Genomic DNA, 17,971 nt, shown 5'->3' with positions numbered 1-17,971 from the left:
AAGAATCTGGCACGCCAGTGACAAAGGTTACTGTGGATCCACGATGTCCACCGATCGATGCTGGTGGCATGCATGGTACGGCGCCCAGGAGTTGTGCTGACATGACTAGGACATGATCAGGGATATATGCAATCAGAGCATATTCAGAAGATAGCTAGGACGCCCCACCTGCTGCCTCTTGCGTCCCGCTGATAAGAGCTCACTGAAGAAGGCATTAGCGTTAACACTACATGATTGCATTTGCATCCCCATACACCGGGTACAAATGAAAATACGACGGCAGAATCAATTGAAACTGCCTCGCTCTATGGCCTGCTGGAAGCACATTATATAACAAATGCGATGATCATGGTGAGAAAGCAACGACATCCGTGCATGGATGCTTACAGTTTGTTCCGGACCGGAAACAGCATGCAGAACCGAACAGCACGCACTACCTCGATCGAGCAATTCATGGCGATCCCCAGGACAAATCACGTGGGGAGGGGCCTAAATTAAGTAGGACACTGCCCTAACAGCAAGCAGAGCTTTAGGTTAGCCATGTTAGTTTACTCAGCAAAGGGTACCACTAGCTTAACCAATTCGGAGGGATAAGCTAGAATACAGTTTTCGCAAAGGAGATGATCTAGTTAATTCATTTCTCCTTCTGCCAGTTCGTACGAACTCGCCAAGGGGGAAGCACGCATGGACAAAATCCCATTGGAGCCCCATCTGGCGTGCGATTAAGAAAACTAATCTTTCTATTGAAAACAATTAAGAAAGCTAATCACTTCCATAGGTTCTCTTACCTACTGCATAATAAGCGCGCTTGTCTCCAATGTCCAATCAGATACAGTCTGCTAGTCCTCGTCATTATTTGTCCTACGTGGAGGACAGTTGATGAAGAGCGGAGAGAAAATCGCTAGCTACATAGCAGGTCTATATATAACATAATTCATGATGCATGTATAATTATAGGTGAATTATGACTAAATCAGAAGGGATATATAACTAATTCATTGGACATACTACCTAGTGTGTCATAATCCTCCCTCTCTATCGTGAAATATAGTGCATTGCAATTTCTAAAATTTATACCAGAATGTAGTGCATTCTACACAGTGTAAATGCCTAATTATAATCAGAATGTAGTGCATTCTATACCAGAAAGTTTGTTAAAAAAATATAATATAGTTTAATCTATGGGTACATGCATAATTTGAAGATTCTCTTTTAAGTTATTTTAAAAATTCTAGAATGCATCGTGTTATAGGACCGAGAGAGTATATATAGATACTTGACTACATGTTCGATATGCCCTAAGGGCATCTAAACCAATCACAACTAGGTAGATGATTTAGGTCAACATAAAAGAAGGGAGAACATTACTGGCTCATATAGTAGCCACTAGTCAATCTACAACATAGTACTCCAAGGTGTAGGCAAACTTTAATGTCCGTAAATTAGAGAGTACTCCCTGCATTCCAAATCTTAAGTTATTCTGGCTCTTCTAGGTACACTGCTTTTAATATACACCTAGATATAGATTATGTCTAAATTCATATTAAAAGCAATGTATATAAAAAGATCAGAACGACTTACAATTTAGAACAGAGTGAGTACGTTGTAGCTAGTCCTTTGAAGTTGCTAAGTACTCATCATTCCATAGAATTACATACTCTAAGTTGAATAATCTAAAGTTTTGTCCAAACTTGTAGATATAAGCACAAATATTTATGACATCGGATTAGTATCACTAGATGCAATTTCATAGTGTATTTATTTGGGGTCTTAGATATTGGTCTTATAATTTAAAATAGTTTAATTTAAGATAACTTTAAAAATTGATTTACTTTAGGTTAGATGATTACTTCCTCTCAAAGTCGGTAGGTAACTCCTGCTACTGTTAGAGAGATGCCTTGTTAATCATACTGGTTGAGTTAGAGTATATATGTGCCCTCGTACCTACCTTGAATTGGTAGTACCGACAACAATGCTAAACGGTCTACTATTGTAACCTAGAAGCATCAAGGCAATAATTGTAGGCGTGACGGGATTGGTTGGAAACTCCCAAAAACTTCAATTTAAAAACAAGTCACTGCCTCCCGTGGGGAATAACATCATAGGGGGCAGATTGGAGTGCAAGGAAAGCAACAGAGGAGCGGTCAAAATCTAGCGAGCGATCAGTGCCGTCCACGCCGTGGTGACAGCAACAGAAAAAGCCCACATGTCGCGGTCCCGACCGCGCCGCGTCAAGATCCGTGCCGCCACGACGTGTCGGCATCCGCGGGCTCTCCACGAGTCAATGCGTGGCGGGGCCCCGGCACACCGACCGACCAGTAGATCGTTTTCCTGGCTCGCAGCAAAGTCGGTTTAGGTCGAGTCGAGCTCAGTGAGAAATCACGCGTAGGCCTAGCTTTTGTTTTTGCTGCTTCGTGAACCCCACGAGGCACACGACCTTTATAAGCGAAACATTTTGGTCGCACTCGTCTCCGGAACCTCCACAACCAGAACTAACCAACACGTACGCCCCACACCACGCGCACACGCTAGCTGCCTAGCTCGCTCTCCCCGCGCGCCGCCGGTCGCCCGCGACCGGAGCGAATCGTTTCACCGGCCGGGAGTTCGTCCGTCCCTGCTCGTGCTGCAAGTTGGTCTACGGATTGGTTTTTTTTACGAGGCTCTTGTCGTCTATATATTGTTGCTGTAGCGCCGCGGGCGGCCGGGCGCGCGCGCGGCTGCACACACACTGCACTGCTGGGGATTTCGATCGGTTGCGCGCATCTTCGTTCGCATCGGTTGCCTCGGTCGGGGCATGGACGCGTCGAGCGAGAGCGGTGGCGGTGGCGCGGGGAGTGGTCGTGGGGGCAGGAGGTGGAAGGGCAAAGGCGTCACGCCCATACAGCCGCGGCGGCAGCTGGCTCCGGTGATGGAGGACGCGTCGGCGGCACTGCTGCGCCCGCTCAAGAAGATCGGGCGGGCGCCGGACCGCTTCCAGCGGTCCGCCGCGTCGTCGCTGTCGACGACGACGTCTTTGTCGGCCCCGCCTTCCCCTCGCGCCAGCGCTGCAGGCGCCACCTCGCACGCGCCGGTGTCGCCGCCCTCGGCGCGGCATATGTTCCCGTTCGCGTACGAGCCCTCCGCGGCGGTGGGCAGCGCCCCGCGGCTGGAGCTCCCGCCGTGGCAGCAGCACTCCGCCAGCGAGTCATCACAGCCGGCGTCGCCACACCAGCAGCAGCAGGCTCATCAAGCGCCTTTGCAGCGCCACCAGCAGCAGCAGCAGATGATATCGTTCGGCGCGCCGACTCAGTACCAGGCGCAGCTGTTGCTGCCGGAGGGCCCGCAGCAGCAGCATCATCTGCTGCGGTACTGGAGCGAGGCGCTGAACCTGAGCCCGCGCGGCGGGCAGGCCGCGGCCGTGCTGCCTTCGCTGTACCAGCACCTGCTGCGCGCTCCGCCGCCGCCGCCGCCTCAGAAGCTGTACCGCGGCGTGCGGCAGCGGCACTGGGGGAAGTGGGTGGCCGAGATCAGGCTGCCGCGGAACCGCACGCGACTCTGGCTCGGCACCTTCGACTCCGCCGAGGACGCCGCCATGGCGTACGACCGCGAGGCCTTCAAGCTCCGCGGCGAGAACGCGCGGCTCAACTTCCCGGACCGGTTCTTCGGGAAGGGCCACGCCGGGGGAAGCGGCCGCACCAGCGCCACAGCCGCGGCCGCGCCCACAGCTGCCGCCGCGTCGGGCTCCACGTCGTCGTCGTCGCCTCCACAGACTCCTGACGAGGAAAACACGCACCAAACGCCGCCGGACGCAGAAGGATCGTCGGGCAAGCAGCCACAGCCTCCGGTTGCGACATCGTCGCAGCTAGAAGGAAGCTCTGGTGGTGAGACGACCTTGCCAGACTCGGGTCAAATGATTCACTCGCCGGAGGCTCCTGCTGGCAGTGAGTGGGGTCCGGCCGACGAGGCATGGTTCAACACGTGGGGCCCAGGAAGCTCCTTCTGGGACGACTACGACATTGATAGCACTCGCGGCCTCTTTCTCCATCACGGGCGCTTCGCCGGCGACGAGGCCGGCATAAACACAGCGACAACAGCGGCGGCAACCGGGACGGACATGTCATGCGATCACGTCCCGGTAACACCTGCTTCTTCTTCTTCCCCACTGCACTCACAGTCTCCTCATTCGCCTACCTTCATGGACTAAACAGCACATCCAAGTACCTTTATTGCTGATCTCATTCTTTTTCTTGCACGTTGATTACTTGCAGAAATAGCACTAGCAAGTAGGATAGAGATGCACGCAGGTTTCAGGTTTTTTAGACAACTTGCGGCATCACACAGATTCATTATTGCACATCAGCATTTATAAGAACCATCCGGCCATGATGCCTTTCTTCATCAGATGCTTCTTCTGAAATTCACCAGGAAACCATGCTCTAGGCTGCAATATTTTGGTCAGCTACTAGGGCAACCAGTCAATTTCTCACCCATGCATGATCTGCAACAGCATCCTCAATAGACGACTCACGAGTGTTTTAGATATTTCCTATACTCTTCAATGTGTTCTTCAGTTTGTTGCAACATTACGTCCCCACTGTTTCATGTGAGATGGCTTTGTCACTAATTTAGCTATGGGTTCCTACCTCCTAGTGTTAGGAAAATTATGTTGATCAGTTTATGTATGTTGTATTGTTCTACTGTTTATGATTTATTATTTTCCTGTACTCTTATATATACCTGCTTTCATACACAATTTAGGGTTTTGGACCATGCATTGCTTTTGAAATGTCAGGCATCAAGTTGTGCGTGCATCCAAGTTTTGTGATTACTTCAGAGTTCTTACATATAAAGAGGATATATATTATTGGTCTTCTTGATCATGAATATCCCATAATGATGTGAATAACGTTAGTATTTTCTCCAATCACAAATATAAGTCTATACATGTAGTCATGGATTTTGAACTTTAATTAACTAGCGACATCTATAACCAAACAATCTCAAATCAAAAAATTAATACAATAAATCTAATAGTACTGATAGTCAAATTTTGAAGTTTTGATTTAGCATGATGAAATTGTATTTATGATTAGAAGTAGCTTTAAGAGTTCAAATAATGTAAGTGCATAATAACCATTTTTTATATGCTCGAGTAGCTCATTCCAACATGAACATATGCAGCGCTTGGTTAATCATGGTCGAAGAAAAAATAAATTAGGAAAGCTATATCTCAACTAGCATTTTCTAGCCCCGGTCCCTACCAAATTCAGTTTTTTTTTTCAAACCATTCCTATTGTTGTTCATAAGTTTGGTTCTTCTTCTCGAGCTATGGCAAATTAAGTATCCAGTGAGTTTAGGCCTGATTTCAGTCCTTGGAGGAGCCGGAGCTGGTGAAAGAAAAAATAATTATCTCACCACCTCCTAGTTTATTTTCATAAGAGAGACAAAAATGACTACGAAGAAACTGACTGGAGCTTCACCAAATGGGGTCTTAGGGTTTGCGCCAAGGTTACTATATTTGTGGTTTGTTGATGGAGTCCAGATAGGGTTTAGCTAGATGGGAGGCTATGGCGTTATTAGGATGGCTTGACGGGAGGTATCAAGTGGCCGGAAAAGGCAGCAAGAGGCGCCGGGACACAGCCTTGGTGACACACACGGTGGATAAGCTCGTCAGCGGTCAGCGATGATGTATTGTTGGGACTTGGGAGGCGACATATATGCTGTTTGATGTAAGATAAAAGTGGAAATAGTGAAGAAGCTAGATGAATGCTCACAAAGTCTGAGTTTTAAGGGAGCTAAAACAACAGACCATGCATTAGCTCGATCGAACTGAGGGTCTGTGCATGCATAAGCAGAACTTACAGCCCAAACATATTCACATTCAAAATACAAAAGTTAACATGTTAAATCCCTGAGCCTAGTGCTAAATCCTTCAATACTTCCTCTTCCTGCTTGTTCCTGCCTTGCTAGCAAAAACAAAAAGATATGTAAGTAAAATATCTACCAATCAGATCCGGGCTTGTTTGGTTCCTTGCCTTACTTCTAGGATGGCTAGGATCTAAGCCTCGATAAGCCAATCCTGGTTCCATCAAGCCAACCGTCGAGTATCGATAATAATGATATCCAATCAAACAGCATTAACGGCATAACAGAATCAAATCCCCCAGGCTAAGGAAAATCTCTGCCTCGTCCGACCCTCGTCTCGAGTGCATGCTGACCGTCGGTGGCAATTTCTGGCTTGCCCGACCCACCTGACGCCAAGCATGTTCACTTCTGAGGTCTCGGAGCAATCTCCGCCTTGCCCGAGGGGTACGACGTCATCTCAAGGACGTCCGACCCCCCTCAGAATGACTCCGCCTTGCCTAAGAGAGAGGTTGAAAGTCCTAGTTTAGTTTTAGCTAATTAATCAAACCTTAAGACTAATCCAAGTGCTAAGTATGTAGACATGAAGGGATGGTCCCATGCCAAGTGATGTAGCCTAGAGATAATCATGTGATGATGGTGATGACCACTAGGTGATCAAGTGCTCAACTTAGAAAGAAAGAGAGAAAAACAAAATTCTATGGAGATCAAGGCAAAGGTATAAGATAGGGTCTTTGGTTTTACACTCAAGGCACTATAGAGGGCGTGAGTGGTTTAGGATCGATAGCATACTATAAAGAGGGGAATTCTTTGACTAAGCGGTTTATCGAATGCACTAGGTGCCATTGTTCATTTGTATGCATTTAAAACCTAGTGTGGTAATATAACCCTTGAAAATGTTTGTGAAAATATGCTAAGATACGTGCACAAGGAGATACACTTGATGGTGTTAGCACTTTTACAAAGGAGATGAAGTTTGAGAGGTAGAGAAGAGTGGAGTGTGTCTCTCACCAAATGTTCGTGCTGAGAGCACCGGGTGCTCGGGCTATGTCTGGTCAGTTCTGTTTGGCGAGTACAGAAGTTGTGCACCCAGAGTTTAGTACTGGATGCAAGGATCTATGCATCCACTCACTTGTTGAGAGCAGCAGACCTAGACGACCGGACACTGGGTGAACACTGTTCATAATCTGGTCAGTGTAACGTGGTGTGAGTGTGTGAGCATTAACAGACCGGACACAGAGTCGAGTCTGGTCACTAGGCACCGGACATGTTCGGTTGTGGAAATTATGTTTTGGAACCTCTCTGAGTAGCGATCAAACGCTAGGGTCCAGAATCCAATTAGTTTCTAAAGCGTGTTTGGTGTGAACTTAACCATTGAGATGTAACATGCGACGTTAAAAATACAGTTACATGTGGTAGAGATCCTAGCACCGGACACTAGGGTTTGCGTCTGGTCGATCTGACCAGAGCATCCGATCACCCCGAGTTCTGTAAGAATAGAGAGCCAACAACTCTATTTCTTTGGGGGCTCTATAAGTAGTGTTTGGTCAGCTTGGGGCTCACTCTCTTGGTATTCTAACATACTTGATATCCTTATCAGCTTAAGCAAACACCTCCCACTCATCTTCATTCTTAATTCATCATATTTGTGAGATTGGGAGTGTTTCTAAGTGTATTTGCATGAATAATTACATCTAGTCGCACTTGGGGATCGTTGTGGCTGTAGAGTTCTTGTTACTCTTGGTGGTTGTCACTACCCTGACGGCTTGAAGCAACTGAGGAGCATTGGCACGAGTTAGTAATTGTTCGTGGCCATCTCTCAATGATTGTCGGTGGTTCTTGTGCCTTTCCAGACGGAGCACCAAAGACAACTCTAGTGAATTGCGCGTGCCATTGAGCTATCTCACTTGTGGGTAGGTTCTTGTGGTGTTCTAGTGAGAGGATGAGGTTTGCTACACCTCTTAACCACTGAACCACTAAGTGTTGGTCAACACAATGGGGATTATCGTGCAGACAAGCACGTGAACCTCGGGAGAAAAATCTCTTGTGTCAATTGTGTTTGATTGACATTTTCCTGGTAATGGGTATTCATATTGTGATTGGTTTATCCCCTCTACGCGGTGATATAAAGTTCACATCTTCTCTCATTTACATTCTTGAAAAATATAGTTGAGTTTCTAGCCCTTACTGTTTTAGCTTGTGTACTTGTCTTGCTAGTGTAGCTCAACTAGTTTAGTGGTAGTGACATAGCAATTATGTGCTTAGTGATAATAGTATCTAGAATTGCTTGGATAGGTGGCTTGCAAACCCTCAAGTAGAGCTAGAGCAAAAAGCTTTGCTTTGTTATTTACTAACATTTTTCTCTAGTGTGGTTTGTAAAAATTTTATTAGGCCATTAATCCCCCTCCTAGACCAGGATAACAAACGAGCCCCCGTCACACTGCTCACTCCCTTGGACGGGATAAGCACGACTGCGCCCCTCATACGGAAGCATGGAGAGCACTGTTACCTGACACAATGACCATCATTCCACTATGTTCTGATGACCATGCCTCTATAGCAAATAGTGACAATGATCACTATGTCACCTACTCTCCTCTCTACGCATATCCGTGGTCATGCACCCTTCTTTACCCCGCAGTACAAGGGCCATAGGAGCAGGGATGGCCGTGGAACATGGCACCAGTGCCTAGAAAGGCCAGGACCAGACGACCATGATGTCCTTATTCAATAGGGTTGGCTGCGCACTCGGATAAACAGGAAGACGATGTACTCTCCTAAAGACTTTTTGTTTTTCTCTTTCTTCTTTTATTTGTGCAAGAACATGTACCCTCCATATCATCTCTTTACCTATAAAAGGGAGTGGAGGATCCCCTGCATAGGTGACTGGAAAATAAGAGAAACAACCGCACCCACAACCACACAAGAGACTTGGGAGCCCCACCTTCTCTCGAACCGTCTGTAGCCCCTACTGCAAACTAGGGCATGAATCAACTCAAAATTGAAATAGAATCACAAGATGTTTCGATATTCATGACTGCCTTTGACTGTGGAACTGGGTATCAGTAAACTTAATTGTGGAGCTTTACTGATCAAACATCACCATGCCACTGGTATTTGCCCAAGAGGTCAAACAATACATATAACCTAATCATATCCATAATCAAAGTACAAGCTAACATATTAAATCCCTGAGTCTAGTGTAAGTCCTTCAATACTTCCTCTTCCTACTTGTAGCTTGTTCATGCCTTGCTTGTCACATAAGCATGGATGTGAATACTTCCTCTTCTTGCTACTTTCTGTACCTTCAACATCACCCATTCACGCAGCTATTCCTGCGTGCGATGTGAACTCACTAAATTATGACCTGTGAACTCAGTCTTGTCTGCCTCTAATGTGAGCTGTGAACTCGCTATTATGAAATGTGAACCCTCTAGTTTGGAGAAGTGTGGATCTCAATTTGCAAAGATGGTCATGTCCAATTTTACATTACATCAGCAGTGGTCCTCAATTTGCAAAGATTATGCTGTCCAACATTACTATGTGCTCTCACAAAAGCATCATTAAAATTGAACATATGACAGAACATGTAGAAAGAATGACTCAAAATAATAACACAGTCCAATTGTAATGATGCTTTTCTGAGGTCGTTTACATGGGCTTAGTCAGTAAACATTTTCTTTGCTGCCATCAAATTCTTTTGAATTCTCAAGATTACACTCCAATTCTTTCCAATGCAATGTCGGTGCAACATTCATTACTTTGTCAATATTGCATTCTCAAACAATCAATTACAATGTCAATCCTGGTAACTAAAATACATTGCATTCACTCGAACTGGCAAGTCTGAAGAAGCCTCTTGCAGGCAGCATCAAGCACCCAAACAGCACCTTTCAACTAGCAACCTCTAAAAAAAACAACCTCATCCAGCATGGTAGCATCAAGATCCAGAACCCGTAAACCTGCGGGTGAAAAACTCGCCGACGCCCGCACTCATCGGATCTAAAACCCGAGCAACCCGCCCCGGCCCCGTTGCCATCCTGGCCTCCGGGGGCGCTGCTCCCGCATCTCTATTCCTCACGTGCGCACCGCCTGCTCGATGCAATTCCCCACCCGCCCACCAACCTTCCCGTCCCCGATGGCGATCATGGCGGCCACCGCCACTGCCGTCGCTCCCCCCTCTAGCTCCACCTCGCCAGATCCCCTCCACCCCAGCCCCCGCTTCCTCCCTCCCGCCTCCACGCCCGCCCGCTGCCGTCTCCTCCCCACGCCGCCGCGGTGGTGCGCGCGCCTCCACATCGCGCCCCGGGTGGCCGTCGGCAGCGACGTGTCCTCGTTCCATGACGTAGCTGCCGAGGAGGCCGCGGCTGCGCCCAAGGTCGGGAAGCGCGTGCGCGTCACGGCGCCCGTCCGCGTCCACCACGTTGCCAAGGCGCCCGGCCTGGAGCTGCGCGGCATGGAGGGCGTCGTCAAGCAGTACATCGGCGTTTGGAAGGGCAAGCGCGTCACGGCCAATCTCCCCTTCAAGGTGGCGTTCGAGCTCAAGCTGGACGGCCAGGACAAGCCGGTCCGGTTCATCGCCCACCTCCGCGAGCAAGAGTTCGAGATCGTCGGGGACGAATAGAGCTTTGGATTAGAGAGAATAATAACGCGCTCTCAGCGGCGGCTGTGGCATCTGTATACTATCGTGTCTGTGCGAAAGGAGGACGTTGTCGAGGGTGTGAGGAGATTGCAACTTTGCTAGTAAGTTGCTGTTTGTTTGCTTATTTGCGGTGCGCTTCTCCCCTCTCCTCCCTTTAACATTGATGAAATTTTCATATGTGAGGAATTATTCGAATGTTTGTCGATACTTATGATCCAAAGTAATTAAACTGACGAATCTATTGAGCATTATGTTCTATTGATTGTTCAAGACAAAATGTTACCTCTAGGACTGAGCAATACTGTGATATATGATGGAAAATAGTTAAATTTGTTTGATACTTGGATGATAAGAACTAGCTTGATCCTGGCTCAAACAGGAGGCCTGATTTTCCCAGTAAAATAAGAAGCCAATATATCTGCTGATAGTCAAGCAAATTGATTAAGGATGGCGAAAAGTTAGGAGCATAGCAATTCTGTTATGAGATTTAGTTCATCACCTTGTAAGGGCATGTTTGGATACACATGGCTAGTTATTAGTTGGGCTAAAAGTTAGCCTAAATTAACTATGGTTGGCTAACAACTAGTTGGAGACTTGACTAAAAAATTAGCCAACCTATTAGCCCTCTTGTTTGGATGCACTAGAGCTAATTTGAGCTAAAATTAGCTAGCTAACAATTAGCCCATGGTATCCAAACATGCCCATCTACTCTTCAGATGTTTCCTGATTTCCTTCATTACTTCTATAGCATTGGTCGTGAGTATTCTTTCAAGATATACTACAACAGAAAGCAAGGGCAAAGATGCGAACCCAGGCTTTCTCAAAACAGGCATGCCTGAAGCTCATTTCAGTGAATTTTACATACTGGATTGGCTGATTCTTTGAATTTAACCTGTTGATGTTCTGATTATATGATGCAATTTGTGAATCATCACCTAGCTTTATTTCTGCAGCGATATTCCTGATAACATCTCTTAGAGACTGCGCACAGTTGGATATTTCCTCTTCTTTTTGAGCTTTCAATTATTCTATTTTTGATTCTTGATGTGGGGTTGCACGGCATAAAAAGACCTCTCCCTTTGGTTTTTTACAAAAGCCAATCTTGTCATATGATATTCTTTTTTGGGGGAATATATGTATTTGGATTTGAATTATCAACTACCGATAATTTCACCATTACAAGTTTAGCACCAATGTTTCTGTTCAAGTGATGATCTAATGATTAATATTCAAACTAATGCTTCTGTTCAAGTGATGATCTAATGATTAATGTTCTAGTATTTTTTTTGTGTGCTGCATGCATTTTCTAAATCTCATAATGTGAGTTTTCTTAACAAAATGATCATTTCTTCTATTTTGCTATGCCTGTGCCAAAACATTCATTCTACAGAAAATGCACAGCAGTCATCTTCTGACAGAGTACTAATCTATATATGCAAAATGCATGGTCATATGCATACGCTCACATGTGTTTCTGCAGGGCTTTTCTATCACACTATTGATGAAACATTATGAGGTCTTAACTTACCTTGAATATATAGCAGAAGGAGCAAACAGAGATATTTTTTCAATGGCTAATAACTTGAAGAAACAGCTGTCCATGATGCTTGGTGTTTCCACTACTGGACTGAAAATGCTGTTTACATGGTTATTTCCCAAGTACTCTTGCGCACTGTTTATTCAAAGCACAATTGACAAGTTAGAACTTATAACAATCAACGATTGATGTTTTGGACTGCTATATAATAATTCCTTCAATTTAGTTACCACTTGTTCAGTTATGTTATGAGTGACTCAGATGGGTGTTGAAGGATATTTGTTCAATTCAACCTATGTTTGTGTCTTCATATTGGACAAAATGCCTGGAGACATCTCACTGATGGGCACAGGTGTTCAGATTTCAAAGCGTCACTGAGTGGTCAGTTCTGATCAGCTTCTGCTACTTCCAGAGCCATCATTCATGCACAACAGGCAAATGGTACTGGGACAATTGAAAATCCCAAGAACACCACTAATCCATTCATATTCTGCTGGAGGAATTTTATGGCTGATATGGACATCTATACTTGTTTATCATTGAGGGCTGTGAAAATGAAGATGGTGATATCAGTGAGAGACAGAAATTATTCACCAATTTAGAGCTACAAAGGCCTAAGAACATCCCATGTTGAAGCTATTGATTCTTCACAAAGCTTTCTTTATATAGGAAACACAATTTATTACCTACCACTATGCTGCAGCATAAGTGCAACTAGGCTATCTTTAAAGATGCTAAGTGCATTTTCTGTCAGAACTCAAGTCACTGATTTCAATAAACAGGGTAGCAAATGATCAGTTAATTTGAGCTAACAAACTGCGTGCACCAACAACAATATTTTTTGCAGGAACATCAACATCTAGGAATAGTGACCATCAGGTACGTTAACCGTTGAGCACTCCTACTTTAAACATTTCCATAATTGTTACCCTTCTTGCCAGTAAGATAGTTACTCAAAGTAAATCTCTTGCTACATTTCCCCAAGGAATTTCTACAACTGGAAGATATTATTTCTCTAGGAGTTTATTTCAAGTTGAACACTTATGCAAAATATGGTAACTAGAAGCCTCTTAAGTTACTCCATCAGTAACTTTTCAAGTCTTTTCTCTTATATTCATTTAAGAATTTGCCTCTAGCAGACTAGCAATATATATTGGAGTGCTCTCTCTTATGAACACTTGCTTGCATACATGTAAAAAGTCCACTGACTAGCCACATCTGCAGAATCAACAAATTTGGTTACCTGTTGTGAACCTGAGCAGCTTTTCAGGGCCTGTTCCCTTCCTCAATTGAGTAATCTGTGTTCCCTCCGATAAGCTTAATCGTGCTCTCAGCTTAGTGCCAGCCTGCCAGGTCTTAAACTGTTATGGTTATAGCTTAGTATCAGTGTCAAATTTTAATATTTCACCTTGCCAAAATGTTGTTTATGCAACACTGAAGTTCTATTCACAAGTTTCAGTATACTATAGGCTCAGTTGTGCATTGTGCACCATCTTTTCACTAACCTCACAGCAACGTCGAGAAGGTAAATAATCTAGACCCCTTTAGCATTCCAGAATTTCAGATCCAACCAATGCGGTATGACCACAGCTCTCTTGTGTAAGAGGTGTTGTATTCCTCTTGAATTTCTAGTTAAGATCCATTTAAGTACAGCAATTTTGGAGCAAAGAACTTTGCATCTACATCAGTCATAAACACTTTATTCAATCATGCATACTAAGATAAATCTACTATCAAACCTGGCATTTATTACCAGCCGAAGTTGCCAGTTGTGTCATCTTGAGTCACATGATTCAACCTTTTTCAGGTTATTTATTCAACTCTGCTAAAGAATTGATGGATGCGAGCTATTGAAATAATTGCACCAATGTTGATCTCTTCTTCGAGGAATACCAACTTCAGGGTTCATCAATTGTCTGATTTCTTCTTATCACAAGCTATTGCGTATTGGTAATACTACCCATTCCATAACTTAGACCCTGCTCTCTTTGCAATTTTGCATCAGCAGCAGGATCCTCACACAGTCACACCCAAAACACATACAAGGAATTAAGGAAACCATGTCACAATTTCAAACAGGACGGGCCTAAGTACATGTGAGTATGTGACTTTCTGTTTTACAGTAGATTCATGAAATGTAATACCCCGTCTCGATTCGGAAAGTTTGGTACCCTCCTCGGTACTATGCAAAGTCGACGAAAGAGTGGTAACGGATTGGCCTCAACATCCAGTACTGAAAGAGTGCCATGGTGCTTCCCTTGGGAAAATATTAGGTGCATATCATCCTCTTAGTGCAATCGTGAAAACCCTTTCAAAAACTCTGCTTAGAGATTTTCAAACATTATGAAACGATGCACATCCAAAGTTCACATAGATGTATATTGTAGCAAAAATTATAAAACAAAATTAATCTAGAAAAACTCATATGAAAATGATAAATTTCATGTGTATTTGCATTAGAAGACAAATTCTTAGAAATTTTGTCTTCTAGTGCACTTGCACCTGAAATTTGTTGTTTTTGTATGGATTTTTACATAATAAGTTTACCTCCCAACTTTTGCTATAACATACATCTATATATGAACTATAGATATGCATCGTTTCATATTTTTTTAAAATTTCTAACTATAGTCTTTGAAAGAGTTTTTACGATTGCAGCAAGAGAGTGGTTTGCACCTAATATTTTCCACGCTTCTCTGTGTCTTTGAGTCTGTGTTGACTAAGGAAGGGTTGCATCAACAATCAAGGGCGAAAGACTCGCCTTTGCTCAGACTTTGAAACACAATTCACGACCGTCAATGATGAAACTCGTGAACAACGCTACAGTATGGGAACCGGTGACACAGTAAAAGATTAGTGGACACGCGGTAACAAATCAACGACGGAAAATAAAATCGAACGGCCTGTGCCGTGGACATGTTCGTAAGCCGCCGAGGTCACCACTCTTAATCTATATTTATACCTAATAATAAAGAGACAAAAGTTTATATTCTTTTTTTTGTCCAATCTAATCTATTCTACCCCAACTATTTAGCCCACTCGCCTCGTCCCTGCACACTGCCGCACACCCCGCTCCCCTCTTTCGCCACAAAGCTTGATCTCCCATGTATTTACATGCCTCTCTTCTCTCTCCGTGCGCTTAGAACCAACACCTCTGTCTAGGACTCTCATCCACCAATCTACGCAGACAACGCATGCAAATCAAGACCACTGCGTACCAAATCTAACAAAAATCAAGACACCAGATGACGAGATTGACACGGGCTTTTGTTGTTAGTTTGTTGGTAGAGTTTGAGACCGCCACGGCCGAAAGGACTTTTCCAAATCAGTAACACGAGATGCAAGAAAACCAAATTGAGGTGACCCTACACGAGATCAAGATCAAAACAAAGCACAAAGCTAAGACCAAATCGAAAACATGGACAAACTAGACATAAATCAAGGAAGCATGACGATGGAAAAAAAATCAACTTTGAGGTGATAATGCGGAGCCACCTAACGGCGGCGCCCACCGAGATACGGATCTCGGCTAAGAGGAGCACAGACGTGGGTTGCACGGGTGAGGAGGAGTGCGAGCGTGGGCGTGGGCTACACCGGCGAGGAGGAGCTCAAGCCCGACGACGATGTAGAGGTCCGATGCCTGCGCACCTACAACTGGATGCGACCCCGACAATTATGTGGGCCTTGTCGTGCCGCCTATTGAGGGCTTGACCGCAAGCCACTACGCAGTTGCTGGCCACCGTGCAAGCCTTGCCGCGTTGGCTGCCAAGCAAGGGGAAAGCAGGCGAGCCGCCCAAGCACTATGCACTGCATCGTCGTGCTGTCTGTGGAGGGTGCGACCGGTCGCTGCACCGCGGGCAACAGGCGCCAACGAGCTCAACCACGAGCCATCCCGCCACGTCCTCCCCGCACTTGGCCGCCTCCGCGTCGAGATGCGTAGAGCTCCTACTGCGATGTGAGATGCACATATGCGTGGAGAGAAAAAGGAAGGTATAGGGAGAGAAGAAAACAATGAGACAATTACACATGGGTCCTATAAGGAAGTGGATGGAAAAGGGGCAAGATCCACCATTGTCTTTTTTTAAAAAAAAATCCATCATTGTCTACTATCATTATAACTCAAAATAAGGAGTAAGTGACAACATTATAGATGTCTTCAGACATGGACGACGATTCGTGGAAGGGGTGCTGGTGAGCCTAGGTCTATGAGATTTATGATTGGATACTGAGATGGATGGTTCACAGGCTCTGAACTACGTGTGAGATGTGGTAATTGTATAAGTTGAGTTTCTCTGGTTATATACATCAGTACATTCCTATTATAAATAATTCCTTTGTTTTCAGAATGATGCATTATTTGAATATAGTCATGTGATATTATAAAGCTTCACTTTAAGTTAATGCTAACCTCTACAAATCTATCTCATGGATCCACGGCAAATTGAGTCTGTTGTTAATAAAAAAACTTTTTCATAATTTATAATTTGATTTTGACAAAATAGATCAATAGGATTATGAGTCCTCGGAATTAGTGTTTTGGTCTCTCCTGTTGCAACGCACGGACATATTTGCTAGTAAAAAGAAATTGTAAAGATATGTGTTCTTTTTGTCTTCTCTTATAATATAATAACAACTTAGATTGATACAGTACTATTTTATTGTTTCACATTTGCTCTATCAAACACTAACAAAGAAAAAAAAATATTTTTTTATAGATCTTAATTAAAAATAATCATAGCAATAAAGAATAGTTTAATACGTGATTAGTGCAGACAAACCGGAGCTACATGGCTCCCCGAGAGGGCATTGCACGCTGGCACCAGGGGCCGGCTCATGTTAGAGATATCGATAAAGGTAGAGATAGAGCAAAATAGAGAGATGTTTAATGCTATATAAGACTATCTCCAACAATCGTCACCCAAAATACAAGACCCATTTGTCCTTTGGGTAGCGCTACAGGTAAAAGGTTCCATACCTATTTTTAGTCTTCTCCAACAACAAGACCTAAAAGACAACACTCTCTGCAAATGGGTCTCGAGGAGAGAGGATACCCAAATTTAGGTTATGCCTCTCCTGATACCTAAAATAGGTCTTCTGTATGGGTACTCTGTTGGAGGCTATAGGCATTGTGTTGGAGACCCATTTTAAGTTTGAGTTCCCAAATGGGTCTCCTTGTTGGAGATAGCCTAATATAAGGTGAAAATTGAGGATGATAGTTAATTACTCAGACTTTTGTTTATATATGCAAAACCTTTTTGGATTTAGATAATTTAGCACTTTCGTTTGTATTTGATAATTATTGTCCAACCATGTATTAACTACGCTCAAAAGATTCATCTCATAAATTACACAGGCAAACTGTGCAAGTAGTTATTTTTTCTCTATATTTAATGCTCCATTGTGTCGTAAGATTCGATATGACAGGGAATCTTAAAAAGTTTAGGCCTTGTTTAGTTCCAAAATTTTTGGCAAAATGAGCACTGTAGCAATTTCGTTTGTATTTGACAAATATTGTCCAATCATAGACTAACTAGGCTCAAAAGATTCGTCTCGTCAATTCCAACCAAACTGTGCAATTAGTTTTTATTTTTATCTATATTTAATACTTCATGCATACGTTTAAAGATTCGATGTGACGGAGAATCTGAAAATTTTTGCAAAATTTTTGGGGAACTGAACAAGGCCTTAGATTTTGAGTACAACTAAACAAGGCCTCGATATATCCTAAATTATAAGATGTTTGACTTTTTTAAGACCAAGTTTGACCATTCGTCTTATTCAAAAATTTGTATAAAATATTATTTATTTTGTCGTGACTTAGTTTATCAATAAAAGTCCTTCAAGAATGATTTAAATTTGACTATGTTTGTATAATTTTTTTGAATAAGACAAGTAGTCAAATTTGGGGTCAAAAGAAAAGTCAAACGTCTTATAATTTTTGTGATAAAGAG

The 17,971-nt window shown here is 43.9% G+C and overlaps 2 protein-coding genes across 2 annotated transcripts; both read left to right on the top strand.

Moving 5' to 3' along the window:
* LOC8056036 (dehydration-responsive element-binding protein 2B) lies at positions 2,487-4,703 on the top strand. Its single transcript, XM_002448173.2, has one exon. The coding sequence runs from the start codon at positions 2,795-2,797 to the stop codon at positions 4,181-4,183; it is 1,389 nt and encodes a 462-aa protein (XP_002448218.2). The 5' UTR covers positions 2,487-2,794; the 3' UTR covers positions 4,184-4,703.
* LOC8056035 (ferredoxin-thioredoxin reductase, variable chain) lies at positions 9,813-10,741 on the top strand. Its single transcript, XM_002448172.2, has one exon. The coding sequence runs from the start codon at positions 9,941-9,943 to the stop codon at positions 10,463-10,465; it is 525 nt and encodes a 174-aa protein (XP_002448217.2). The 5' UTR covers positions 9,813-9,940; the 3' UTR covers positions 10,466-10,741.

This window comes from Sorghum bicolor, chromosome 6 (genome assembly GCF_000003195.3).
Source record: "Sorghum bicolor cultivar BTx623 chromosome 6, Sorghum_bicolor_NCBIv3, whole genome shotgun sequence".
In the NCBI taxonomy this organism is placed as follows: Eukaryota; Viridiplantae; Streptophyta; class Magnoliopsida; order Poales; family Poaceae; genus Sorghum; species Sorghum bicolor.
The sequence above is the reverse complement of the archived record's forward strand: the minus strand, read 5'-3'. Positions and strand labels throughout refer to the sequence as shown.